The sequence below is a fragment of the Neovison vison genome, chromosome 12, assembly GCF_020171115.1.
Source record: "Neovison vison isolate M4711 chromosome 12, ASM_NN_V1, whole genome shotgun sequence".
Classification (NCBI taxonomy): Eukaryota; Metazoa; Chordata; class Mammalia; order Carnivora; family Mustelidae; genus Neogale; species Neogale vison.
The window spans coordinates 24186396-24212953 of NC_058102.1; the positions used below are offsets into that span (position 1 = coordinate 24186396).

At 37.6% G+C, this 26558-nt stretch overlaps 1 protein-coding gene across 1 annotated transcript in view; it reads right to left on the reverse strand.

Moving 5' to 3' along the window:
• CFAP54 (cilia and flagella associated protein 54) overlaps positions 1–26558 on the reverse strand; it is a 322605-nt gene that overhangs the window by 63556 nt on the left and 232491 nt on the right. Inside the window, exons 52-61 of the mRNA XM_044227472.1 lie at positions 25433–25538; positions 22780–22927; positions 21798–21955; positions 21454–21630; positions 21226–21352; positions 16264–16419; positions 14598–14703; positions 13353–13446; positions 7212–7310; positions 6546–6687 (exon numbers count right to left, since the gene is read on the reverse strand). Of these exons, the coding sequence (XP_044083407.1) occupies positions 6546–6687; positions 7212–7310; positions 13353–13446; positions 14598–14703; positions 16264–16419; positions 21226–21352; positions 21454–21630; positions 21798–21955; positions 22780–22927; positions 25433–25538 (1313 nt within the window). The remainder of the gene's footprint in view (positions 1–6545; positions 6688–7211; positions 7311–13352; positions 13447–14597; positions 14704–16263; positions 16420–21225; positions 21353–21453; positions 21631–21797; positions 21956–22779; positions 22928–25432; positions 25539–26558) is intronic.

Consider the following 26558-nt stretch of genomic DNA (forward strand, 5'->3'; position numbering starts at 1 on the left):
AGAAGGTAGAAGGAAGACTTTCTCTCCATGCCCTTTTATAACAGAAATTTTTTTAATTATAAATAAATTTTTTAAATGATTTATTTATTTTTATTTTTAAAAGATTTTATTTATTTAAGGAATATTTTTTTTCAAAGATTTTTATTTATTTATCAGAGAGAGAGAGAGGGAGAGAGAGCAAGCACAGGCAGACAGAATGACAGGCAGAGGCAGAGGGAGAAGCAGGCTCCCTGCTGAGCAAGGAGCCCGATGTGGGACTCCATCCCAGGCTGGGATCATGACCTGAGCCGAAGGCAGCTGCTTAACCAACTGAGCCACCCAGGCGTCCCTAAAAGATTTTATTTATTTATTTATTTATTTATTTATTTATTTATTTGAAAAAGAAAGGAGAGAGAGAGCAGGGGAGGGAGAGGGAGAGAGAATCTGAAGCAGATTCTGAATTGAGCATAGAGCCTGACATGAGGTTCAATCCCAGGAGACTGAGATCATGGCCCAAGCTGAAAACAAGAGTTGGACATTTAATCGACTGAGCCACCCAGATGCCCCTTGGGAGTTTTGCTTCTTGACAATAAATTACCTATGTAAAAAATTGAACTAAGTTAAAAGAAAACAAGGAGCCTCTTTTGTATTTGATCAATGTTGTCTGGTCTTTAACGTCTGGAGAAAATTTATATCAGTTCAAATTTTCTTTGTTTATAGAAAGGCTACTTTTTCTGATTGAGTGCTTACAATTATTTTTGCTTTACAACCCAAAAGGGAATGCTGGAATTTGTCCAGGTATAATCTGCACTATATGTTTATCTTCAGAACTTTTATGGGAGGTATATCCCATTGAAAAGGTTTCCCTCCAGCCACAGCCAGAGATGCATGAGTTTCATGGTTCTGGGCCAGTATTTAAATTTCCCTTCATTTTTCAGGTGGTGAGAATATCAACCTTAGCATCTCAGGTGGTGTTCTGACTTCTCCCAAGTGGCTCATTTTTGGCCCTGACTGTGCGCTTGACGTGTTTCTCTGTATCTACTCAAGCCAGTAGGCATTGTGTTTCCAGTCCTCAGTTCGTAGACAAGTCCACTCTGCAATTCAGCTCCACGTAGTTAGCTGGGTTCTGAACTTCCCTACCTAATGGCCTCCTTCCAGGTGCCCTCTTTGACCAGGCATTCAAAGTCCCTGCCTCAGCTGTTCCCTCTTCAATGACTGTCATCTTCAGCCCTTGCTTATTATCCCTCATTTTATTTTGGTAACTTAAGATTTTCTTTTCCTGATTTCATGCTCAGCTGTAAGTTAAAACAATTTTGGTTCTGTTTTACCCAATCTTGTTTGGATTTGGGAGGGCAAAAGCATCTTTCATGTCAGCTCAATCCAAAAGGGTGATGCATTAATTGTGTACTTTGATTTCCTGACAATACTTTCCTATGACACCCAACACAGTGATCAAGGGCACAGCTTTTAGAATGGGATAGATCAGGGTTTGTATCAGCAGTAGAAAATCATCCTAGTTACATAACCTCTCTGAGGCCCTTTCTTCATTTACTATATGTGCATAATGATACTCTCATGGAATTTTCCTAAAGAATAAATGAAATCACATAAGAAAGCACTAACACATAGCACCAGGCCACTGGTCCCGCTATTATCTAGCACTTGCTGCATTATGGCTTTCTATGGTTATGTCAGTCTTTGATTGTTTGGGCCCTGCGGAGAGTTCCAAACAATTTTGTTACACTTTCTTTGTTTCCCTGCAGCGTCAATCTTCCTCTGCAAGACTGCATTCCATTGCATCTGTTGCTTCTTATTTTTCATTGTTGACTCTGTCTAGAATAAAGAACACTTCCACACCTAGTGTCTGATAATAGAGGGTGGAGAATGTATGCTCCACTTGGTTATGAGACTGTTCCTTCTCAGATTTAAGTGATCAAAGTGCAGAACTCTCAGTGAAATTTCTAGAATCTTGCAGGTGTTGGACCAGAACAGCTCTGCTTCACTGAGGATGGTTGTCATCATACCCCAATTGTCTCAACTGCTTATTCTCTAAACTTATAGAGAGCATGTGCACACACACACACACACACACACACACATCACTGCTATTAGCATAAATGATTTATCTCCATTACCTTCTGTAAGTTGTGTAATAATTTGGGAGTTGAGGATGTGTTCCCCTAGTTCTCCCCCTATGGACAGTTGTGTCTTAGAGGAATAGAAGAAATCTACATAGTAGTAGAGGAATAGCATCCCAGTTTTTAGTTGGTATTAACCCCATGTTCCTGAACCAGGGGCAAGGCAGTAAGGAAAGAATAAATCAGATTTTTTTTAGGCTGGAAGTTTTTCTCTTTCAAGTGGCAGAGCATATATTAAAGGTCAGTTGTGATCCTTAGTTCTGCTCTACAGATCTCTTTTTATATTCTGACAATAGGTTCACCAACATTAGCTTTTAGCATGACATATTTATGTTTTTCTATATACCAAGTGTATGCAGTATTGAGAGGCTGCATCCAGGACCATTAATCTTAAATGTTACTTTTAATTCAAAGTGTCTTGTAGAATTTAACAATTTTTATCCTAGCTGAATTTTTTACCAAAGCCCCAAGAAAATCAAGACAAAAAGATAAGTATATTTTAATATAAGTATGGCCAAAGTAGGCAGTGAATAAATGTTTTTGGCACTGAACCTAAATATGTTCCTATATTGACAGTACCATCATTTCAGGGTCTCTATTTCCACACGACAATGGAGAGGAAACCTCAATAAATCTGACCAGCTGAATAACTCAATTCCCTTATTGTCCTACAGATATCATAGAGTAGCTCTCTGGCACACAGACATGACTAGTCTATTCTGTCATCATGCTTCTCTGATTATCAATACTCTGTTGGGAAAATGTGCTTTCTTTCCACTCTGCAACCCATGTCTCTGATCTATTTACACCTGCACTACAGTATACTTCTTCCAGAAGAAAATCTTCCTAATTAACTCACATGCTCATCCTGCCTGTGTCTAGCTTCACTTTAATCTGCCTCCATGAATATGGTCCTCTTAAAAGACGCATTTATATAATTTCAAGGTGTATGTCTGTTCTGATTGTCAATGACTAGAAGCTCATGGAAGGTAGGACTCACTTTGTTGATGTGTTCCATGACTACTCCTTCCCTCGGGACATAAATATCTGGTACAGTGCTCTGCATCCAGTAACAATGACTATCGATCACCACCTCATGTACAGATCAATGTTAGTACGGGTGAGATTACTGAGGAGGTTTTCTCCTGCATGCTAATTTATGCTAATGTAAGGAAAATCAAACGAGTTTTATTTGCTGCTGTTGCCCTTTAGCAATTCCTTATAATATGAACCTCCTTGCCCTCTGGGTATCTGTAGCAGTCAGGAGGGAATTCAGTACCTCCTTCCAACCCAAATACCGAAATAAGGGAAACCATCAACATGAATTATCAGTCTGCTAGGAAAATACTGTAGTGCAAAACTATTATCCTTAAGGCAAAGCAAAATGCAAAATAGATTGGACTTCAAAATTTGGTCATTTCAATTTAGTATTTTGGTAAAACAGTAAAGGAGTGCTTATAGTATAAAATAGAAACTGAAAATCAGAATATGCTATGAAAACCACCGAAGCAGGCAAAGAAAGCAGACACTGTAGCATTAAGCATAGCTAAGATGAAGACTACTTGCTCACCTGGATCAACTCAGATCATTTGGAGAGGGGATGCTGTTCCTCACAGGGCATGTGCCCCTGGGTGACAACATTAGCAGATCACTGGAACACCTTTTCCTGTCTTTCCACGCAGTGACTCAGAATTCGTCTTAGGTTGCTACCAGCCACAGATTGAATTTGTCATGTATGGTAGTCTGGATTATCGTTCAGCAAACATTCTTGCCCCTCTCCTCCTCTATGGATAGAGTAGATTTCTGTTCCTCACTGATGCTGGACTTGGCCATCTGTTTTGTTACGATCAATGGGATGTGGTGTGGAGAGAGCCCTTGAGTGAGCTTCCATGATCTAGCTAGGTCTTTTGCTCTGGTGTACAGCATGAGAAGAGCATGTCCCAAACAGCCACTGCCTCTTCAGCTGGGGCTTCATAATAAATGCACATGGACTACACCCAAGCTCAACTGACAGACTAAAGCCGAATACATGAGACAAGCCAAAGAACGAATTCTTGTTGTAAGCTACTAAGTTTTAGGGCTGTTTGATATATGGCATAATTTTGGTAAAAACTGATTAATACAGAATTTTAGATGTAATTGATGAAGCAAAGTCCCACCGGGCATCAAAGCAATAAAATAAGAAAATGACAACTTGGCATAAAAAGTCCATCTAATGGTTTAATCTCTGGCTCCTTTTTTAGGCTGGAAAGGAAGGAAGCCAAAGAAGGGGATGGTTTCAGACACTAACGCTTTGGCTAAAGTTGACTTAACACTTCAGCAGAGTCAAACTGATGCCTATAGATATGTTCTCAGAGGCTTCAGAAAGACAACCCTCACTCCCACCAGGTTCAAGGACCACTCTTCATTCCCTTTGGCTCAATGCTTCACCTAGTGCCAAGGAAAATTAATTATGCTTGTTACTGAAATGTCAGTCTGGAAGCAAGACTCTAGCACCTTACTTCTTAGAATCCATCCAAGTGTTCAGTACATAAGAGTACTCAATAAACATTTTTCAAATGAATGAATGGACAAACACATAAATGAATGTTAAATATGTTATGCTTAGAAGTTTAGATTATATTTTACTAATAAAGGAGTTCTAAATGAGAAGAAGTAAGCAGCAGTGAGGTCGAGTTTATCCTGCCACGCTGCTGAATTGCTGTATGAGTTCTAGTAGTTTGGGGGTGGAGTCTTTTGGGTTTTCCATATAAAGAATCATGTCATCTGCGAAGAGAGAGAGTTTGACTTCTTCATTACCAATTTGGATACCTTTTATTTCTCTCTGTTGTCTGATTGCTGTTGCTAGGACTTCTAATACTATGTTGAACAAGAGTGGTGAAAGTGGGCATCCTTGTCTTGTTCCTGATCTCAATGGGAAGGCTGCAAGCTTTTTCCCATTGAGGATGATATTTGCTGTGGGTCTTTCATAGATAGATTTGATGAGGTTCAGGAATGTTCCCTCTATCCCTATACTTTGAAGCGTTTTAATCAGGAACGGATGTTGGATTTTGTCAAATGCTTTTTCTGCATCAATTGAGAGGACCATGTGGTTCTTCTCTCTTCTCATATTAATTTGTATCACATTGATTGATTTACGAATGTTGAACCATCCTTGTAGCCCAGGGATGAATCCCACCTGATCATGGTGGATAATCTTTTTAATGTGTTGTTGGATCCTGTTGGCTAGGATCTTGTTGAGAATCTTAGCATCCATAATAAAACGACAGGACCCATCCATATGCTGTCTACAAGAGACCCATTTTGAACCTAAAGATACACGCAGACTGAAAGTGAAGGGGTGGAGAAGCATCTTTCATGCCAATGGGACTCAAAAGAAGGCTGGGGTAGCGATTCTCATATCAGATAAATTAGACTTCAAACTAAAGACTGTAGTCAGAGATACAGAAGGACACTACATAATCCTTAAAGGGACTATCAACCAAGATGATCTAACAATTGTAAATATCTATGCTCCCAATATGGGAGCAGCCAATTACTTAAGAAAACTGTTAATCAAGATAAAGAGTCATATTGATATGAATACACTAATCGTAGGAGATCTTAACACGCCTCTTTCAGAATTAGACAGATCATCGAAGCAGAAAATCAATAAAGAAACAAGAGCATTGAATGACACATTGGACCAGATGGACCTCATAGATATATACAGAACATTCCACCCTAAAACAGCAGAATACTCATTCTTCTCAAGTGCACACGGAACCTTCTCCAGAATAGACCACATACTGGGTCACAAATCAGGACTCAGCCGATACCAAAAGAGGTCGAGTTTAAATTCTAACTTCTCATTCATTAATTCATTTAACAAATAAGAATGTTTGTAATGTGCAAGTAATGTATGATTTTCTGTGGTTAGGGCAGCAAACAAAATAAAATCCCTTCCCTCATGAAGCTGACGATAGTTTAATGAGAAAAGGAGCTCAAATATGTACACCTGTGTACATAGCCATACACACACGTGCACACATTTAAAATATAAGAAAAAGCACAGAGAACTACATGAGAGTACAAGAGCAAGGACACAGTTTAAAGGATCAGGAAAGGACCCACAAGTAAATATTTTCCAAAGGCCTCATTTGACATGTGCACTGAAAAAGAAGCAGACAGAAGGGAACACCATTTTTCACCAAGCCCTGCATCTGAAACGCAGAAGCTGACAGAATAACATGTACATACATACAATGAAATGACACCCCTTTGTTTTGGAAGCTAGACCCTAAGAACCTTAACCTCTCCCTCAGGTTCTTCACACCATTATCCTCTCTAGGCTAAAATCCAACAAATCACCCCAATTAAAACTTTGCAACTTGATTAAACATAAAATATATCAGGTTTTTATAAAATGCCTAGACATTTCAAACATACCAAGCAAATAATCTGTGTATGAAGACAGAAGATCCACGGTGGCAAATTCTGGGATGTTTGGTAATGCCCCTTGGCTAACTTCATCAGTTCTAGCATTCTTCTTTCCAATAAGCTGATTCATTTCCAACACAGCTTCACTGACCTAAAATTAATGCATAATTAGAATCCATAAATGAAGCTTTATGATTCACAGATTATCCATTAGGTAAATAATCTGAAAAAGTAAATTCATAAAACAATATTCAATATACATTGGAAGAAAAAATAATCTGGAAAACAACACATGATCCCCAACACGTAGTATACATCATGGTCAAAAATATCATTACTGTTGACAATTTAATTAATGTATGAGCCACTTTAAATAGGCTCTGTCCCGTAGCTATGACAGATATTTGCCAAAACGTCAAAATGTGCACATATGTATTTGCCAATACGTCCATTAAAGGAAAGCTGAAACAAAGCCAGGCCTGGCTAATAAAGATTAAAAACATTATGTATATAAGGAGCATTTCTAATCTTCCTAAGAAATATCATCAGCATAAATCCAAAAGAATGTGAATTTTCCTTTCTCTCATAGAGATACATTGTGCTGCCCTAACAGCTGGCAGGTAGAGGATACAGTCTGAACAGTAAAGAGAAAGATCAAATAAAAATCACACCAACCTGGGCAGCAGCTCTTATCACAATCCAGGCCAGTGAACTGTATATTTCAAATTTATTCACCATTGGTTCCTCAATAGAACTATGCCTTCTGGTAGAAGCCTAAAAATATATAGCACATGTACTATGATAAAGAGAAATATATCATGAAGTTTCATGATAAATTTTCTCATCCTCTGAAGATGACACTTCAGTGGAACACTATATAGCCATTAAGAATAATACATTAATAGCCATTAAGAACAATAATGTATATGTATCTACATGAAAAGATGTTGAAAGTGTATGGGAGAAATACAGTGGAGGTTATAAAATAGTATGCAAAGTATGATCCCATTTTTAAAAAGACAAGTATATGCATATACTCCCTGTACATAGAAGCAGAGAAAAATATTAACAGTGGTTACCCTGGGTTTTAAAGGTGATTATCTTTATGATCTTTTATAATTTTTTATGATGAGCTTGCATTATTTGAGTAACAATAAAATAAACACAAATGGCATTTTAAGGAAAGTACTTACTTAAAATGATATTTGCCATTTCAACAGAGGATTTATAAGTTGAATATATCATATGTAAAGATGTCAGAAATAAGAACATTATGTAAAGATTTTTGATAGGTATTTGCTGTCATCCTTTTAACTGGGGAAGTGTTAAAGGGACAATGTAATTTTAAAGTTCCACAGAATAGCAAGAGCAACAATGAATGGAGATAATTTTTACTGTGTGTGTGTTCAGTTTTGTGTGTGTGTGTTCAGTTTTTTTTTTCAGTTAAGATATATTTATTGATTATCAATACAAATCAATAATGATAATATGAGTGACTAATCAGTGTCACTGAATTAGCACTTTGTATCATGCACTTCACTGAGCATTTTACATGGATTTTTTTTTTCAGTGTTCCAAGATTCATTGTTTGTTCACCACACCCAGTGCTCCATGCAATATCCACCACCAGGAAACATTAAAAAAAATCAATGCTACAAAAGATAACAGAAAGAAACTCCACTAGTAACATAGTACTTGCTTATTTTACATTTTTAAAGATAACTAAAATAAGAATTAACAGTCAGTTCTTAAGATTTAACTAATCTGGATAAAACTACTCAATTAGACTGGCTTGGTTCTAATTTTTTGATGTTCATATTTTGGCCAATTCTTTGATCTTCAACAAGACTGCAGAATAACACTAACAATAACAAAAGATATCATTCTTTTACTTCTAGCTACAAGACTCCCCAGGAAAAAGGAAGTCAATAAATAATGCTGATGCCAGAGCAGGGAACACAATGTGCAAATGTGGCCTGGCCTAGATCAAGTGCTAAGATTGGTTGGAGGTAGATGAAACCCAGAGAAGTCTGGAGAACTTACACAACACAGCCCTGTCCCAAGATAGGAAGACCCTAGTCATTAGCCAGAATGAAACCACTTAGGTTCTTGGGTAACCCTTGCCAGCTCACTGGCTATGTAAGTTTGGGAAATTTACTTAAATTCTGGAAACAAGACTAACAGACATTAAATGAAGGATACATAATAATATTAAATAATTATAATGTAAGAACAATTAGTGACACAGACATTTAAAAAAGAAAGCTCACTTTGAATTGAGAGGGGGGCCTTATTAAGAAGGTTGGGCTTGAGTTCAGAATGGAAAAATGTAGACAGAAGAACATAAAGGGTTTTTTTTTTTTTAAGATGGAGAAGGTGTTTAACACTGCATATGAGATTCTAGCTTATGCAAACAAACAAGAAAAAGAGGAAAATGAATCTAGATCCTAAATAAGGAGGTAAAATTGTATTTGTTTGCAGAAGACATGATCCTATATTTAGGAAATCCCAAGACACACACACACACAACTCTAGAATTAATAAATGTACATAACAAGACTGTAGGACACAAAACTCAATATTCATAAATTTGTATTTCTACATATCATCAATAAGTGATCTGAAAATGAAGAAAATATTCCACTCACAATAGAAATAGGCTTAACAAAAATGTACAAAATTTGTACACTGAAAAGTAAAGAGCATTAATGAGAGACATTCATATCTAAATAAATGAAGGGACAGCTCATATTTGGAAGATTCAATATTGTTAAGATGGCTATTGTCCCCAGATTGATTTACAGATTTAACACAATCCCTATCAAAATTCTGTTCTTTTTTTTGCAGAAATTGACAAGCAGCTACTAAAATGTATATGAAAATGCAAAGGACTCAAAGTAGCTAAAATGATTTTGGAAAGAAAGAACATAGTTGGAAAACATGTACTTTCCAATTTCAAAGCTAACTGAAAGCTACAATAACCAAGAGGGTGGAAAGTCCTATTAAGGTAGACTTGTAGATCAATGGAAAAGGAGTGGGAGTATAGAAATAAACATTTACATTTATGATCAATTAATTTTTGACAATGGTGTACCAAGGCAATTCAATGAAGAAAAAACGGTCTATTGAACAAATGGTATTGGGAAAACTGGATGCTACATGCAAAAAAAAGAATTTAGATCTTCGCACACTTTACACAAATGTTAATTCAAAATGGATCATACATAAACATAAAAGCTACAACTATAAAACTTTTAAAGGAAAACAGAAGAAAAGCTTCAACACCTGGGGTTAGGCAAAGAATTCTTAGACATTCAACAAAAGCACAATATATAAAAGAAGAAAAATGATAAACTGGAATTCATTAAAATTTAAAACTTTGTCTCCAAAGACACTATTAACAACATGAAAGGACAAGCCATCAACTGGAGGATATATTTGCAAATCAAATATCTGATAAAGGACTTGAATCTTGAATATACATTTTAAAAATCTTGTGATAAAAAAAAACCATTTTAGTTTAGGTTATGGGCAAAAGATCTGAATAAACTTTTCCCCAAAGATGATACAGAAATGATCAGTGAGCACATGAAAAAAATCTCAGTATCACTGGACAGCTGGGAAGTGCACACCATAGCTACAATGAGATACACTTTGTAACAACTAGGATTGCTACAGTCAATGATAGAGATAACAACAAGTGATGGCCAGGCTGTGGAGAAACTGGAACTCTTATTCACTTCTTTTTTTTTTTTTTTTTAAAGATTTTATTTATTTATTTGACAGAGAGAAATCACAAGTAGACGGAGAGGCAGGCAGAGAGAGAGGGAAGCAGGCTCCTCGCTGAGCAGAGAGCCCGATGTGGGACTCGATCCCAGGACCCTGAGATCATGACCTGAGCCGAAGGCAGTGGCTCAACCCACTGAGCCACCCAGGCGCCCCTGTCTTTTTTTTTTTTTTTTAATTTCTTTTCAGTGTAACAGAATTCACTGTTTATGCACTACACCCAGTGCTCCCATACAATACGTGCCCTCCGTAATACCCACCACCTGGCTCCCCCAACCTCCCACCCCCTGCCCCTTCAAAACCCTCAGATTGTTTTTTCAAGTCCATAGTCTCTCATGGTTCCTCTCCCCTTCCAATTTCCCTCAACTCCCTTCTCCTCTCCATCTCCCCATAAAGGACTACGTTTTTATTCAGCAATAAAAAGGAACAAACTTCTGTTACATGTTACAACATAAGTGAACCTCAAGAACAACACTAAGTGAAAGAGGCAAGCACAGAAGACTACATAGGATTCCATTTATATGAAATTCAATTATAGGAAATCCCAGAAAAGGCCAATCTATGGAGGTAAAAAAACAAATTAGTGATTGCTTGGGGCTAGGGGTAGAAATGGAAATGATTGCGAATGGGCACTAGGGATCTTCTTGGAATACGGGAGTGTTCTAAAACTGGATGGTGATGCTAGCTCCACATCTCTGTAAGTTACCAAACATCTGTGAACTGTGCTCTTAAAATAGTTTAATTTCATGCATGCAAATTGTACCTCAATAAATCTATTTTTAATATGTGTGCTCACTAATCTCTTTCTTTGGACTATTTTCCCCCTGCTTAACTACTTGGAAAACATCTAGTCATTCCTCAGAATTTATCTCATCTGTGAAGCTTTCTCCAGTATTCCCCCGAAGCAGAATTAGTTCCCACTTTGTTCCACTTCTCTACTTTGACATAACTTGATTATAGTCCTCATTGGATTTTGATATAATTATTTCTCTCCCTTGCTTGTCTGTGCTTCTTAGGGAAAGAGAGTAACATGTCTGGCATACATTAGGCACTCAGTAAGTATTTGGTTAATGAATGAATACATGTTCATGAAATAGTCAATTCCATTTAACTAAAAAAAATAATTATTGAACACCTACTATGTACAAAAGACTCTAGAAAGATAAAATGTGAATGTTTAGCTAAAGTCACACATTAATAGAAAACAGTACACTTCTTTTTTGAGTACTTATTATGTGCCATGCCCATTATCTTGTTTAATTCTCCTACTCGAAGAGGTCAATATCCTCATCTCCACCTCACAGATGAGGAAACTAGGCTTAGAAAGGCCCCAATTACCCTGCTGGTATGTCATGAAGCTAGGATTCAAACCCAAACCAGAGCTCTGGTCACTTTGCTCTGTGAACTCTCCTTAAAAGTGAAGCAATATTGTTTTTTTTAAAGGATTTAGAAAGCATGCCTTTATTAGGACAAACTTCTAATGTGATAATTTCAATGGTTGAATGTGTCTGCATAATTCTTATTTGTCTTTGGCTGTTTTCTGTGTTTCTATTAATTGTATGACTTGCTAAAATATTTATATTACATCATACAAAAATAATGTGATATTATATGGAATTATTTTTTCATTCAAATTCTACCTTATTCAAGTTCTTAAGTATGAATACTTCTCTAGTAAAGGCCAAAAAGTTGATACATTATTATCCTAGTGTCCTATCAATTTGCATTGCTACTTGCCATAGAAACAAAGGTTTTCATTTTCTCTTACTAGAAATAAACATGTTTATCACACCATAAAAAGTAACTTTTCTGTGTAATCATTTTGATAAAAAAATAAAATAAAATAATAGCTGCTATATCTACCTAAGTGGCTACCATGTGAATAATTCAACTAACTAAAAGCCTGTTGGCCTAAAGGTCTAAATGACATCTATGCTGTCTCAAAAATTAGAGATTTGACACCAAAACTTTCTGAAAAAAATCTCTTGCTGGGTCAAAGGATTACTTAATTGCGATGAAATATAAAAAGCCTACTGAAATTTAAAAAGTAAAAACTACGATTTACTGGGCTCATCTATCTCCAATGCACCCACATCCTGCCCACAGGATCTCCCTCAGTCTAGATCCCTAGAATTCAAGTGTGGCTCCCAGACCAGCAGTAGCAGTATTAACCTGGAGTTCCCTAGAAATATCAAACTCAAGACCTCAACCTCAGCATACCAAATTGGGTTCTGTATTTTCACAGGATCCCCAGAGGTGCTTCTGCCCCTCAGTTTGGAAGGACTGCTCTAAATAGATGAATGATGACAATGACATGCTTCTGCAACTCTCCTCATCCAACAAATCCCACCTTGAACCTTATGTTTCCCAACAGAATCATTCACAGTCCCACCGACCCATGTTCTTTCCTAATCCCCAATTTCACCACCTAAATCATCCCCCCTTCCTTCTCTCCCCTCCCTTCCTCCCTCCTTCCCACCTTTCTTCCTCTTGCTTCTTCCTTTACTGGTTTATTGTCTGTTTCCCTCTACTAAAAGGTAAGCCCCATGAGAACAAGGGCTAAGTTTGTCTTAGTCACTGCTTTATAACCTTCCAGAATGTTGTCTGGGTCACAGTAGATATTCAGTAGGTATGTGATGAATAAATGAGTCTTTCAAAACGTTATCTGTTTGTACATCATATCCTTGATGAAAATCTTCTTTGTCCATCTGCTTAACCAATATATCATTTCTTATAATTTCTTATAATTTCCTAATTTATAGGAAATTATAATTATAATTTTCCTATTTACACATACCTATATTTCATGTTTAACAGGTAAAAATGTCCACATGGACTCTATTTCCAGAGCCTTATATAAAGTATCCAAAGAAGTATTTAAACATGAGTGTGACTATAAAGCAGTGAATTAATTTCTCCAAGTCATACAGGAAAATCAGTCTCATTAGTTCTAGCACAGAGTTACCAAAATAGCAGGTTCAAAGGCAATTAACTTAAGATTTACAATACAATAGTTTTTTAGTTTATTACCGTAAGTGTTAATGGTGATGTTGAAAGTTTGGCTTTTGGCTTCCTCATATGTAAAAATAATAGGGCCATTTCTAAGTAGGAGTCTCTTATCAACCTAAAATGATATAACATTGTACTTATTAAATAGCTTCACCATTCATAATCATTTTGCATCATTTTCTACAATTTCTGAGCTAATGAAAGGTAAAAATGGACAAAACTCGTACCTGTCCCCCAGACTCATACCTTCTTTTCATAGCACTGTTGGCGTAGACACCAATACCATCCTCCCTACTGAAATTGAAAGCTATTAAAGAGACATTCAACCTTGTCCTGTGCTGGCAACACTCTCTGAAGCCCAGCATCAAGACCATTCTAGAATAGTCCAGCACACAAAGCACTAAATAAGTGAAAATAGGTCTTAAGGAACCTGCGTTGCAAACCAGACCTCTCTTTCTATCCTCCTACACTAAAGTGGAAAGAGACACACAGAGTCATGCAGAAAGCAGTGATTTGGTATGGATGAGGTCTGTGTATTCACTATCCAACCTGTCAGTTGGGGCCATTTAAATCAGTGTAGTTGTAATAATACTGGCATATACCCATTCTTTTTTTTTTTTTTAAAGTATCATGCAACAATCTCATAGTCTAACTTTCTTTCTTTCTTTTTTATTTATTTGACAGAGATCACAAGTAGGCAGAGAGGCAGGTAGATAGAGAGGAAGGGAAGCAGGCTCCCTGCTGAGCAGAGAACCCGATGAGGGGCTCGATCCCAGGACCCTGAGATCATGACTTGGGCTGAAGGCAGAGGCTTTATCCCACTGAGCCACCCAGGCACCCATATATCCATTCTTAAGATGATTTTTATATAGAATTAAGTTGGCCAGCCCTGGTCCTGCGGACAGTCAACATCCACACAAATCCTTTCTACATACAATTTCACATCCATGGGAGGCTGCTAGAATCCTGGGATAGACAGGAGATCAGTGTGAGTAAAGACTGGAAGTAAATTCACAGTCTAGTATGCCACCCTGATAACTGCCATTATCAACCATCACTGTAAAAACAAGCCTTATCAGAGCCAAGGTCAACGATCTTGAAAAGGAAGTCAGTAAACCTGCTGGACAATGAACCCCAGTGAATGAGCCCTGTGGTGGGAAGGGGGTCTCCCAGTCATGCCAGCCTTGAATGTTCAATGTACTATGAAAACATAGGGCTTAAATCAAAACACATATAGTTATAATAATGGAAAGATTTTCTTTTTACCCTGAGTTTTGATCATTTCTCAAGCTTAGCTGTATAGCTTCAAATAAACTCCCAAGTTGTGAGCTTGGAGATTTCTCTTCCATCAATATTTGACGTTCTATTTTGCCTGAAAGAATAAAAAAAAAATATATATATATATATATATATATATATATATATATGGTTTTTCCTTTTTCTATCATTTAGAACTTCAGAATAAATATTTCATGCTGGAACTTCAGAAAATTGGATGTGCTGTCCTCTTTGCCCATCTGTCTGTTGTTTTTGCGGTAAGGTCAGCTAATAGTGAAAGATCCTTTGCTTCCTTCCCCAGGAGCCTCCAGCCTCATTCTGCCTTTAGTGAGAAACACTGAGTCAAAGCCTCCTTTGGCTTTCCAGACACAAATGTTCTTACCATCTTATTTTTCTACTTCCTTCCTTTGTACTTTCCTTTCCTCTATAGGGCTCATTCCATTTGTCTACATCCATGTCCTCTTTCCTCTGTCTAGTATTGCAGATATCACAGAAAACAACTGTGTTAAAATAAAGCCCAAAAAAGTCAACAAACACTTGAAAACAATCGCAAATGATGCAAATGCTTTAGGGCTCACACAGCTCTCAGACCTAATGGTGAGCCACAGCCTTCACTGGAATGGCACTTCCGTAGCCAGAAGGGCAAGAAAGGGAAATCTTTTATCAGTATGAAAAGGATTCACAATTTTCATGCAGCGTGTGAAGGGCTGCACATAGGGCACAGAGCCTCCCGCTGTTAAGTTCACATCTGGCTACCATCACTTAGAAGCTGCTGACCTAGAGAAAGTTACTCAGCCAGACTGTACTTCATTTTCCTCAGTTGTCAACTAGGATTAGCCATGCCTATCTTGTAGAGCTATTGTAAGAATTAGCAATATGAGATGTTAAACACTGACAACTACAGTGCCTTTCATCTAATTGATGATCAACAAATGATAGCAATCCTCATCATCACTCTTCTCACGCCTAAAACAGCCACAGTAAAATTATATGACCATATTATACAAACATGTATTGTACGTAACTTATAAATATAGCTATTTAATTTAAATGGGTATGTATCTTTTATAGAAATTAACTAAAATGCCTACCTAAGGAATGAAATTATGCATAAAAGATGTCTTCCCGCATTATTTAAGAAACATTATTTGTAGCTAAATGGCTGACAAGGACATTTTTGAGTCAAACATGAAATTTTGCCTGAGGGTCAATTATAATTATAAAAGAAACTAAGAAGCAGTACTTTTTTCCCTTTCTTGATATAAACTTAAAATAAGCATTGTTCTCTTTATCCCAAACTGAGTCTGGGGTATCAATGTCTTTATATCACTAAGCCCTGTGTAAAACCTGTATTTTTTTATAGTCACTGACCAGGTTTTCAAGAAATCTATCACTAATAGGAAAAAAATTCCATAAACTTTTTTTTTAAAGATTTTATTTATTTATTTGACAGAGAGAGATCACAAGTAGGCAGAGAGGCAGGCAGAGAGAGAGGAGGAAGCAGGCTCTCCATGGAGCAGAGAGCCCAATGCGGGGCTCAATCCCAGGACTCTGGGATCATAACCCGAGCCAAAGGCAGCGGCTTCAACCCACTGAGTCACCCAGGTGCCCCTCCATTAACGTTATCATAATTCTGACCCCAAGTACATCTTACCTTTCTGAAAAAGAATTTCAGCTTCCACCTCATGTTCTTCTGTTGCTGATACCTGACAGAGCTTCAGGGCTATTTCAAAAAGATGAAGGGCAGGGAACCACTTTGAGGGATCCTTCTTTTTACTGGTATAATATACTTGTTTGGCCACTGTATGTCCTATAAGGAATAGGTTGTTCATAATAAGCCTCCAAGTTACTCAGACTTTTCTCACCATCAGTTCGATTAAGAACTCTGCTAGTCTTTGCTTTTTAGCATCTAAGAAATCTTTTCTTCAAATTCAGCGGCCAAATATTTCAATGCACTACAACAGTAGCCCTATGTAACTTTATCTTTGATAAATGTTGACGTTTTCTCATTTTTAAAATGAAGGATAATTTCTCAAGTCTCTTTCAGTTCTTAAAATTTCATTATGCTCTACAAAACAACTGTGTTCCTAAGATGAGTTTGTTAGCAGGGAAACATCTGGAAGTTTTATGAAGTTTTATATTGTTCCCAATAAAAATTTGCATATATTAATAGGCAGTAATTTTGTTTCTTTTCAGCTCTATTAGTGGTTGCTCGCTATGCATATTTTGTCACTGCAACTAGATGGCAGAAGGCTTGTGGATAAGGGCTTCTTGTGTGGTCCCATCATCACTTAACATAAGGAAGGACTGTTGTATTGTTGAAGAGGCATTAGATTTAATCTGTGTACCCTCACAGACAGACAGACAGATAGCTATTTAGCATACATTTTCTGAGTGCTGGATAATATGGAGGCATTGGGAAAAAATGAGAAAAGAGAAAAATAAGAGCTCAGGTTTCTTAAGTGCTTCCTACAACCCAGATACCCCTCCAAGGACTTAAGCATTTTCTCATGCAATCCTCCCAACTCTGGCTGGATTTCATTAGTACACTGCCTTTACAGAGGAGAAAGCAGTGGCACAGTGAGGTTTAAGTAATTTGTCCAAATTCATATGACTAGTAAGTAGCTGGGCTGTGATCAGAATTGAGGCAAGCCTGGCTCCAGGACACTCTAAACAATGACAAGAGTTAGACTGTGGAGCTTAGTGTTCAATGGAGAATGAGAATGGCCTGAGCAGCAGTTAAAATACTGTGTGCTCAACTGTGTGGCAGGGAAAGCACAGGACGATGTGGTAGCAGGTTACGGAGGCCTTCATCCAGACCCCAGAAAGGCCAGGGAAGGCTTCTTAGAGAATTTGGACATTGGGGCTGGCTGCTGATGATCACCTTGTCTTTCGGTAATTTTAAAAAAGGAAAATGTTGGGATAAAGAGTAGAAGGCAGTGGGGGAAATACTCATCGAGAGGAAAGTTGAACACAGTGGAGAAATATAAACAGGAAGGTAGGGCAGGATTGCAAACTGATACAGCTACTGGGTCCCAGCTGGAGTGCTGGGTCTGAGCTGGTCACCAGCACTACCATGTCATTTGAGGCCTTGAACAAATCCCAACATTCCTCTGGGTCTTGAGTGTCTTCCTCTGAAAAACGAGGCAATAGAACTAAAAAATATGTAAGGTCTCTTTGGGTTCTGAAATGTTTCAATTCCAAAATGCTATGCCCTGCAAAGATTTTCAAGAAACCAAGAACTTTTAATAAATTTTTAGTTGAGGAATGAAAGGAAAGATGGTGTGAAAAGTGTACCTCTCCCTCTTTCTCTCGCTCTTATCCAGGGAGATTGTTACAGAGCCCTGACTCTGGACAAGGCAGATTAGTGGTATGCTGCGGAGAAGATGGAGATGAAGAAACTGAGCCTTGCTTCCAGGGTGCTCCCAGGAGAGCAAGGAGGTCAGCCCTGGAGCAGTGAGAATCGCTAGTACCTACAATGCTGTTAACACGAACTAGGTGCCCTTCAAACAAGGTACACACTCATTCATCCCACAATAAGCCAGTGAGATTGGTACTTTTCTGAACCACATTTTATGAGAGAGGAAACTGAAGCCCAGAGGAGTTAAAGTGACCTGCTCAAGGAAAATGGACCAGAAATCTTTCTCCAGAGTCCATGTTCTTCATCCCAACAGTGACCAATTGTGAGTAGATCCCAGGCAAGGATATGCTAACATCATCCGTCCAATACAACTTCATATTTCAACACAGCTCCCATTTTTATCTGACTCACTTCTTGGTTCAAATTATACTACAGCTTTTTATTAATATAAGACAATAATATCAAGTATCTTCATGTAATTTAAGCAGGTATATATTTATAGGTATGATATATGGAAAAATATACTATATATATATATATAAAATAAAGTATTAATAAACACTAAAAATACTTCTAGATTTGTCTTCTAGATTTTTTGTGAAAATTAGGAAGAGACCTGTTACAGAAATTACCAACAGTTTTCTTTCTCTGTTTCCTTAGCTTGATAACAGGCTCTCTGAGGGCAGAGATGGCTCCCTCTTATATCCCCACTCCCAAGCATCATTCTTGCAGCTTTTCTCACACCTACTATACAATCAGTAATCCATGTTTTCATTATGGGAAAGCTCAAGGTTTTGTCATTAAGGGGGAAAATGTTTATTTGGGGTTTTATAAAAACAATTTCAAAATGACTTTTTCTGTCAGAGGCTTTCATAAAGAAAAAAACAATTATTTACGTGGCTATATTCCTGTGATGCAATGTATAGCCTCACTATAAAGGAAAACTGTCGAGAAAGCATCAAATCAGATGATTTTATGCTTCATAATATTGAAGTGCTCCTGTTTCCAATAAACATCAACTCTGTGAAAAAGAAGTTGTGAAACTGATGTTGTTTTGACAGAAAATCTGCTTTTGGTTTTGTTTTTTAAGTCTGTATTTAATATAATATAACAGAAAGCAAGCTGTTCTGCCTCAAGTGAATCTAAAAAACGGTGGCACTATTGTCACTGAGTGGTGACACTTCTTCAAGATTAGGGAGTCATGAAAGCAGAGAATACATTTGATTTAACACAATCTGTACAATTTAACACAATCTGTATTTTAAGCTCTTGTGGCGAATTGAATATACTGATAATATAACAAATCGTGGACTAGAAATGCACAAAAATAGCTCTCCAGCGACCAGATTGCTGGAAGGAATTCTAGAGGTCAGCTAGGCCACTCGAATTTCAACAATGTAGAGGTGATGCGATTTACCCAAAATAGCAAAATTCTTATCTGATGATGATGATGAAAAATCTTATAATAATAATGATCAATAATAATGAGGGGAATGTGCAGCAGAAAGGACATTAGGGAGAAGATTCTGGACAGACGATGGTTTGAACACACCTCTGTTGCCCTCTCTTTTCTGTTCTGGTCCAATCATCAGCCTCTCCTGAACTGAGCTGCCCCTGGTACAGGAGGCAAATGGGTCCCAGGAGGTGAAGGGCAATGTTTTAAGATGCAGGTTTTTTTAACGTTCGGGTGTGATGAAGTGAACAGGCCCAGTGACAACCATCACTGAAACGACTGTTACACTTCCCATAGGATGGGGCACACTACACCACATAGAAAAGCATAAAAGTCAGTCAGGAGGTGGAGGGAGCAAGGGGAAAATGTGGATCAGAACCTTTATTCTGAATTTTGTAGGAGGGGATGATACGGTTAGGGAAAGCCCGCCAAACAGGTTTAGGATTAATGAGTTTGAATAATTTCAGTGGGCTCTGCTAGGAGTCTGATACCTGTCCCCAGGGTGATTAGAGCAGAAAAATAGTGGCTCAGCGTGTCAGAGCCCAGCAAAGGACAAAAAGGGAGTCCAATAAAGGTTCAGAGGATGGGTTCTGGAACAGTTCGCATATAAAAGACATGCTTAGAGGATAGCGGTTTGCTAATTTCTAGCAACCTGCTAGCCTTGGGAAGTCCCTCCCTGATCAACATAGTCCTAGATGTCAAAGCATCAGAAATACAGAAATGAAAAAGGCATGATTAATACAGGGTTAGAACACAGAGATTTTCTGCCCTCTTGAGCTGGGCAAAAGCTGGGGAGGTAAAGAGAGGCAAGCCTTGAGTCAAAGACCACAGACTATGTCCTAGAGAAAGACTGAAACAATCTGCCAGCTCCTGAGAAGGACAGCACCACTTGGCTCCACCTTGGTTCCCAAGAGCTGTATGCCTCTGGTTTCCTGCTCCAACAACTCCCATGAGGTCCACTTGCGGTTGGCTCCAGGCTACCCTACAATCTAGTCTTCAGCCAGCAGCCAGGGTAATCTGAAACATAAACCACCCCAGCTCATCTCCTCCCATGAGGTGGTCCTTAGTCCACTCTGATCAGGCTGTATTGGTCTCCCACAGTTCTAGAATAGGTCACGCTAATCCGAATCTCAGAACCTACCACTCAAGGCTCTCTCTGCCTCCACCGTAAAGAATTAGTCACTTGCAATTTAAGGTTTAGGGTTAAATATCACTTCCCCAGAGAGCTCTTTCCCAGTGACTCTATCTAAATAGGCCCCCCTCCCTTCATTATTCTTTATAGCAGAATTCATCCACATCTTTCATAAAACTGACAATTTATAATTACATACCTATATATAATTCATTACTATACGTAAGCTTTCTATATCCTCACTGATTTTCTGTCTGGTAGTTATCAAATAAACATTTTATCTTATACAATATTTATCTTATTAAATTTTATAAATGTTTATAAAATTCTAGAAATATTTCATAAATGTTAAAAGTTTTCATACAATATTTATAATATAATATGCCCTTCTCTATATGGTTTGTTTACTTGCTTATTTCTGTCTCCCACACTAAGATCAGGGACTATATCTTTTTAATCTCCAGTAACTTCCTAGGACCCCAGGCACATTTACCATGTGCCAGACACAGAGTCTGGCACATGGTAAATAATCAAAAACTGTTTGTTTAAATAAATGAAGCCTGGTATTCATAAATATTATCCCATTTGAAGGCACTCCTCTGACAACCTGCCTGAAAATAAAAACTTTTCATCAGTGACTTGAGTGTAATATGTGTTTTAATGTTCTTACCAATTCTCATTTTGGTTTTGGCTAATAACATGACATGAGGAAGATAGATATTTTTCAAAGGCTGTAATGGACTTGCATAGTCAGTGTTTGATAAAGGAAATTCAATTGTTTCTCCAAAAGTCAGCATCTGTAAAAGGAACATTGTAGTTAGTAATTAGCTAATGTGGTTTAGAATAAGAAGACACAGAAATAAGTTTCTAGGTCTTGAGGACACAAAAGCATGCTCACCTGTTCAATAAGAATGTTGTGAGACCGAATCAACAAATGTAATTTTTCTGTTTTTAAAGAAGTTTCCTTGAATTTCTCAGCTTTTGTTAAGTCATCCAATAAAAGCATGCTTCTCACCAGGGTTAAATGAGATCGAGGAGAAATAAATTCACTTTCTTCTAGCAAATGTATTATCGCCTATTAAAATAAAATTATTCCTTTTGATAGTCCCATTTCCAATTCACTGAAACAAGAGCTGGCCAAATTGTTATGCATTCAGCACCTAAGGGAATTTAAAATTCTCTCCTTTTGCTCTAATCAGAATCATTAGGTAAATATCAATGTGAAAGAGGTTTCTTTCCTACCTGAAGCTTGGTTATGATGTCTGTCTTTAGATGCTTTTCTTGTAGGCCAATGATTACAGCTTGCATCAAGATCTCAGCCTGTAGCTCCCTGTCGCCTGCACTTTTTGCCTCCTCACACACTTCACTGATGAGGCTGACGTAATCTATCATATCGTTTTCTAAAGTAAATAAATGCAGTTATCTAAAATACCGTAGGAAAGCAAATTTAGATATGCATAACACCCCCAATATCCATCCATCACAGGAATATTGAATAATACAGAAGAATAGGAAGATATAAAGTTGGAAAACAGACTCTACACAAAACATGAAAAATAAATGTGTTGCAATTTGGAAGAAAGTACTTTAGGGTAACCCAGTGCTGCAAAAGTAATGACGCCACATGAAAAAAAAATTAATGTGGTAGATGGACAGAGATGAGTGGATAGGTAGATTTTCAAATAGAGAATTATTAATCGCCGTAAGAACTAACATGTGTATGTGCCAGGCTATCATCTAAAACTTTATAAATTTAACCCAATTAAGACTGCCAATAACCCTAAGAAGTAGGTGAAATTTTTTCCATTTTTGCCAAGGAGGAAACTGAGGCATAGGGGGATTAAGGGACTTGGCCAAGATCACACAGGGAGAAAGTAGTGGACCAAACATTTGACCCAGATCAAGTACCTGGAGCCAAAGTCTGTGCTCAGGACCCCTACACTATGCTGCCTCCCTCAATGATACGAAGAACTGCATGTTAGCATTTTGAAATCGCCTCACCTGCTCTCCATACATCAGAAACATATATGCCACACATCAGTGATTCAAGGGACTATAGACATGATTATTCTTGGTTAATGACATGAATTTTTTATTCTGGAAACAGATCAAGCTATAAAAGTTAGAAAATGTTAGTAATAAAATGGATCTCAATAAAACCTCCATTACCTGAGTAAAATTAATTTTTATGAAAACTTGGATTAAGAAAATAGGATATTTGTACCTGTCACGATTCCAATGCCATGAATCTGTGCAACAAAAGCAGTCACCAATGCTAAGCGGCACCTCAACCAGAGATGAATGTTGAAATATTCTCGAGAATTTAGGGAAACGGGATCTAAAAATTCATTCTCGTCTTTATTTTCAGTAGCCTAAACAACATGAAAATGATGGTTATCTTGCCATTTAATAATGTTAAAGGTCTAGCCTAATGCTAAATGTGAGTTAAGAGAAGCATCTGATATCATTTAATACTATTAAATTTTTAATTTTGGAAATCTGTCTTGCACATTCTATAACGTAAGAAGTAAACACACAAAATAAAAAAATCATTCACAATCCCACCATCCTCTATTAATATTTGGCATACCGATTTTCAACTTTTCTTTTTCTTTCTATACCCATTATAGAAAATAGTTTTGTGCTCTGAATTTTTCATTGCAAATTATATTACCCGTGCTGCCTATGTCTTCAAAAATTTTATAAACATTATCTTAATGGCTGAAAAATAATAAATAACAGTGGCTAATATTTATGGAATACGTATTATGTTCCAGGCACTATGCCAAATACTTTATACACATTATCTTATTTGATTCTCCCAAAAACCAAAGAGGAGTTATTTTTACTTGTTTTACAGATGTGAGAATGGAGACCTAGGAAATTAAATATTTGCTTTAACTCCATTATGTTTTGGCAGAAGTGGGATTCAAACTTGTGTCCTTCTGAACTTAGAGCCCCCCATCTTAATTCATTGCTGTATGTTGCTCATGTTCCAAACATGTATTATAAATGATTTCCCTCTTCATTACTGTACTTTACAAAGGGGTGACCAATGTCCAAAGAGTCTGAGAGGGAATGACAAAGGGAGGTTTTCCCAAGTAGGGGCAGGGGATCAATTTTAGACATTTGGAAACTGTGCTCGCTTCGGCAGCACATATACTAGACATCTGGAAACTTTAAAATCATCTAGAACAATGCCCATTTGTTCTAGGAAGTTCCCGCTATGCACCTCTGAGAGTTCCAACCAATTGGCAACACCTAATAATCAAGGAGCAGCCATCAGGACTTGGAGGCTGGAATGTGGGGAGACAGGTAGGAAGCAGAGAAGAGGAGGGTGAGCCAGCACTGGGAACAGAGTAAGAAGTGAACAGAGGCCTCAAGGATGGACTAGAGTGACTAGCAATGGACACAACAAGTACTCCAGGAGTCAAAGATTTAGATTAGCAATTCAGGACAAAAGGCCTATGCACATACCTTAATCTCTCAGTGCCTAAAATTCCTGTGACTACTGCAGACACTTAATCTGAACCAGGATTTCCAGCCTCAGTGCTATGGGTAGCCGTGGAGGACTGTCCTGGGCATTGTATGTTTAGTAACATCCCTGACCTCCACACACTAGATGCCAGGAGCATTCTCTCTACTTGGAACAACTGAAATGTCTCCAGATGTTGCCAAATAACCCCTGGGAGGCAAAATAGCCTCCAACTAGCAACCATTCCTCTAAGTCAATTTTTGAATTAGTTTGCTTTTTAGCATTTTTATTGCTTTTAATATAGTAAGAAATGAGTTTCTATTTAGGATAATTAGTTTTGCTTATTTGTAATGACACTAGATATTAGCAATTTTATTAGTAAAGCTTAAAATAATGAGCAAGGATTCTATGTGATGAATCTTTATGTTTTAATCCTAAACAACCCTTTATTATTATTAAATTACTTGGTCTTGTCAAAGTCCAATAAAATGTCAAAGAATTTGTGACACCAGTCGTCAAACAGACTTCAGGGCTTAAGTGTGGAAGAATCTACCTAGAGAAATCTAAGGTACGAAATAATGCAGGTGTCATGCTGGTGATGCCAAAGTAATAAATTCAAAAGTGAAATGAAAAGCCAAATAAAGTGAAATAACTTTATTTGCTAAACAAATCAGATCTAGAATACTGGAGTGATCTAGAATACTGGAAGACCTTAGTGATTATTATATCCAAGTTCCATCAGTTCACAGATGAGATTTAAATGAAAAATTAAATTTTTTTAAAGATTTCATTTATTTATTTGACAGGCAGAGATCACAAGTAGGCAGAGCAGCAGGCAGGGGGCGGGGGGGAAGCAGGCTCCCTGCCAAGCATGGAGCCCAATGCGGGGCTCGATCCCAGGACCCCGGGATCATGACCTGAGCCGAAGGCAGAGGCCTTAACCCATTGAGCCACCCAGGTGCCCCGAAAAATTAAATTTTTAATTAAAAAAACTTTTAAACTTGGGGCGCCTGGGTGGCTCAGTGGGTTAAGCCGCTGCCTTCGGCTCAGGTCATGATCTCAGGGTCCTGGGATCGAGTCCCGCATCGGGCTCTCTGCTCAGCAGGGAGCCTGCTTCCTCCTCTCTCTCTCTCTCTGCCTGCCTCTCTGCCTACTTATAATCTCTCTCTGTCAAATAAATAAATAAAATCTTTAAAAAAAAAAAAAAAAAAAACTTTTAAACTTTAAGGGACTTGCCCAAGTACACCACTAAATGAAGAGCATAAACGGGGCTTTAACACTTAACCTTTTCACTCTGAACTCATTGTTTTTTCTACTTTACCCCTTTATTTCATCCAAATAATCATGTCAACAGTTATTATATAGTAAGTACTGTAAACAGAAACATTAAATTCATACATACAGAAGCTCTTGGAGAGATGGAATTCTCTGTGTCATCTTGTACTCCCTTCTTTTTAAAAAGTTTTGAATCCTGAAGAAGTCTAAGCGTAGAAAATACTATTGCAGCACTAAAGTAGAGAATATATTTTAAATCTTATTAGTAGTGACAATCTCACTAATAAAATGAACACATATAGATTTAATATGTATCACAGTGTGGTTCTCCACCTTTCAAGGTTATAGAACGTTGTTATTTAAAGCTATACACTTGGAAACTCTTACACTAAATTATTGCTTAATCAGCATCTAGAAGTACCAAAGGCAAATGTACTAAACAAAGAAAACAGAACCCTGGAGATGGGAATTCTTCTGACTTCCTGTTGTTCCTTACATAAAAGTTCGTCTGTACTTTAAACCAATTTATAATTGATGTCACACTTCTTCGAAATATCTTAATAATATATATTCTGAGAGTTCTTTTAAAAATCTATTCCAAAATGAAACCAAAAACAGAACAATTCGTATACCTGAAGATGCTCTGTAGCAATATTTTATAACATGGAAAGAATGGGCAAAAGCCAAATGGACAATATACCTATCTACCTAAGTCCCCACTTGGATAGTTAATAGACAATTACATTTAACAGGTGTTATGGGTTGAACTCTGTCCTCTCAAAAAATAAAAAAAATTTAAAAAAAAGGAAGAAAGAAAAGGGGTGCCTGGGTAGCTCAGTTGGTTAAGTGTCTGACTCTTGATTTTGACTCAGGTCAGGATCCCAGGGACTAAAGAGTGAGCCCCAGGCTGGGCTCTGTGCTCAGTGGGAAGTCTGCCTGAGATTCCCTCTCTCCCTCTACATGTGCCCCTCCCCCCATTCAGATGCATCCTTTCTTTCTCTTTTTCTCTCCCCAATAAACAATGAAATAAAACCTTAAAAAAAAAAAAAAGGTATGTTGATGCCCTAACCCTCAGTACCCCAAAATGGTGGTAATCTGAAATAATCAAGTTCAAATGAGGTCATTAGGGTGGACACTATTCCAATATGACCGCTGTTTGTATAATAAGGGAAAATTTGAACAGAGAGACAGATATACACAGAGGAAAGGTGACATAAAGACACACAGGGAAAAGACAGTCACATGACTGGAGT